This window comes from Oreochromis aureus, linkage group 10 (genome assembly GCF_013358895.1).
Source record: "Oreochromis aureus strain Israel breed Guangdong linkage group 10, ZZ_aureus, whole genome shotgun sequence".
Taxonomy (NCBI): domain Eukaryota; kingdom Metazoa; phylum Chordata; class Actinopteri; order Cichliformes; family Cichlidae; genus Oreochromis; species Oreochromis aureus.
The window spans coordinates 19542587-19545959 of NC_052951.1; the positions used below are offsets into that span (position 1 = coordinate 19542587).

At 36.9% G+C, this 3373-nt stretch overlaps 1 protein-coding gene across 1 annotated transcript; it reads right to left on the reverse strand.

Annotated features, from left to right (window-relative positions):
* Window positions 1-416: 416 nt before the first annotated feature.
* LOC116333023 (claudin-4-like) lies at window positions 417-1861 on the reverse strand. The gene has a single exon (XM_039618113.1). The coding sequence runs from the start codon at window positions 1784-1786 to the stop codon at window positions 1202-1204; it is 585 nt and encodes a 194-aa protein (XP_039474047.1). The 5' UTR covers window positions 1787-1861; the 3' UTR covers window positions 417-1201.
* Between the last annotated feature and the right edge of the window lie 1512 nt (window positions 1862-3373).

Genomic DNA, 3373 nt, shown 5'->3' on the forward strand with positions numbered 1-3373 from the left:
TTCAACTGTTAGTAAATATTTTGAGCTCAAAACTTCTTACTACAGTGAAAATCAATCATTCAAGTATTTCTTTGTAGGGAAAAAAACACAAAGTACGACACGTAACACCTGGATGTCAGTTTCCAAATGCTGAATGTGTGTTTCTTGCATCTAACCCATTGATTGAATGATAAAGTCTGTAACCACAAACACACACTTAATACAGCAGCCCGTTCTCACGCGACGATTTGTCACCTAGTGTAAAATATTACGCTTTGGGAGTGAGAACGCGTTGAATACAGACACAGATCAAAACCAATAAAAAATAATTTTTTGCAGTTTTACTTTGTTTTAATAAAATAACAAAATAACAATAATAATAATACATTTCAAAATGAAGATGTTTATCCATGAAAAAAATTAATTTAACATGTTGATGATGTTGCGCTGACACACTGTTGTTCCTAGGCTGATAAAACAGATTTAATTAAATGTAACACATTGGGTGTTTATAACACATTTTTATACTGTAACTTGGAAATGCAAAGAATGAAGCTCAACAGTGTTGTCTTTGTTAACAATATTTTCCTCTTAGACTTTAACAAGAAAAAATCTTTAACTGTCATTAGTCTTTTTAATCCTGAAAGAACTACATAAACACAAACACCTTTCAATTTTCTTCATTAAACCTTCACAGAAAAAGATCCATCGTGATCAGATTAAAAGAAACATGATATCACATGCTTGTGAATATCCACCTTCACTTACTATAAAATTTTACTGTCATGCAGTAAAAAGAAAGAAAAAGAAATCAAACCAAATACTGGAACACTTTTCAAACTGTGGATACAAATCAGTGACAGAATCATCAGTACTCAACAGTTCATTAATGAAAGAGTAATCACAGACCGTGCCTACACTTACAAAGGTTCAACTGTCAGTTTTTTTGTAAACTTGAAATGAAAATAGCTAATTTTACACAGAACCTAGAAAAACCTGTTTTTTTATAACTAGCAATATAAAAAGAGACTAAAAGAAATATTTGTTATACACACTTAAACTGCAAACATGAAAACAGGCCTGTTTTCATCACATTTCATGCTTTATTCTTTTATGCATTCAAGGCAAATACAGAAAGTGAAGCTTTTCTAAAACATGAGCCTGATAGACTTATATATGATTTAAATGTAGGCCTTATTTAGTTTATAGAATTTATATATGTTTACACAGAGCTGGGTTTGGAGTACTCAACTTTAATGTCATTCTCATTACTGCATGGACAGGAGCAGCAGAGGAGGCTTCCTCCCAGTAACAGCAGCCCTGCAGAGGCCCAGCCGATGTAGAGTGAGGCTCCCATGAATCGATAAATATCATAATGGTGTCTCGCGATAAAGGCAGTTGTGATGGTGCTCCAGCAGATTGGAATAATCACCAAGACACCTGATATGATGAAGGTAATTCCAGAAGCTATAGCCACTTTGCTATTTTTCCTTTTATTTGACACCAAGGTGGTGCAGTTGCCCCCGACAACACCAACCATGACCCCAAAGATCCCGACAATGATGGCGATGACGATGAGCACTCCGGCAGCCTGCAGGTCTTGAGGAAGGTCCAGCAGAGAATCATAAGATTTGCACGGTGTTGTTGTGGTATAGTAACTATAACCAGAGTTACAGGACTTCCACAAACCCTCTGATTTCCTCCACTCAGGGGATCTCCATGTGGGGAGAGCACAGCTGATGATGGTCCCCAGGACTCCGAAAATGGCCAAGACCAAACCTAGAAGCTGTCTCCTACCAGGTTTCATGATGAAGGTTTCTTGAGCTCTTCAAAGAGGAAAGATGGTGTGTTCTTGAGAGTTGCAGTAATTTAGAAAAGAGCTGAGCAGGAAGTGGTTTTTAGGTGTTTTTCATGATCAGAGGAGCTGACTGTTGCTTTCTAACTCACTAATCATGCTGTTAAAGGAGATGACAGATTGTTGCCTTTAAGCTGAAAATGTTCTCTGAAGGAAACCCAGACTCTCAGAGAGGCATAAAATGCAAAAAGTATAATTAGAAAAAGGAAATCGCATATATTTGTAAATGAAATCTAAAAAATGTAATAATTGGATTATACTATTTATTTATTTATTTTTTTAAAAAAGGTCTGTGGCAATCTTGGTTTAATTTAATTTAATTAAACTCTTTAATGATTCAGCATTTTGTGACTAAATTCAAACAAAATCAAACATTATTATTTCATCATAAATAGACGAATATAAACTCCTCCAGTATCACTGAAATGTGAGATTTATTCATAGCAGATGCTAATGTAGAGCGCCTAGGAAGAAGACGTGACTTCAGAGTATCTTCAGTACCAGTAGATACTTGTAGTTCAATCACTGAAATGTAGCTGCAACGATGATAACAGGCTCATCTTCATCACCAGATGTTCTCGTTGCAATTTGTTGCTTTATTCCTGGTTCAGCTTGTGATCATGTGTTTTAAATGAAGTGGTATGTGCTTTTTACTGAGTTTACTGAAATTTAGAGGGGAACATCCACATGGTCTGACACTTTTGTTCAGTGCATTTACTCATCTGTTGGCTCGGCCTCAGATCAGATAATCTAAAGCTCCTCTGTGATCCATGTTGTTCTGTGTGCTCATAATTGGATACATATCACACATCACTTTGCTGTTACTGGTGCTTGTCGCTAGAAGAGACTGGAACTGCCAGCCACGAAGCTTCAGCACCAGTGACAGAGGAGGCTGGACAGCGTTGTGTAAAACAGTCAACAGTCCAGTTGTGAAGTTAAAATAAAACTGTGAAGTCAGCTGTAAACAGCCATGTTGGCTGCACTTGTGTTATTATTTTCTTGAGTGTCCTGCTTTAACAGACAGGCTGCTTTAAATGAGCAGCCTAGCAACAAGAAAACAAGCTCTGGATGAGCACTTCGAGTGACAGATTTCCTGGTGGCCAGCTGTGAGTTTAAATAAGTTTGTGGGCCTCTTAAAGTCAGCTGACAAGCTGTGATTCTGTCAACCTGTCATTTGTTTTTCATGTTCTACCTTACAGTATTTATAACATGTGGATGCAGATGCAGCCTGTCCTTTTCTCTCATTATCTCTCTCTTTGCAAGACATGCTTTTCTACACCTACATTTGTCTATTTTAAAAGTTTTTATTTATTTGTTAGTGATGTATATAGTGTCTCTGACTGTCTACCTTTCTTCGCTCTCAGTTTGTGTTTAATTCTCTTTAAAGTTCCATTAATTTATTGATTGATAGATTTATTTGTATATAGGGAAACTGATGATGGCTGAGGCCAAACCAAGAAACTGTTTTCCACCACTTCAAAGAGGAGGGGTGATGTGGTCTGAGTGCTCCAGTTATTTAACAGTGAGCGACAGCTGAGC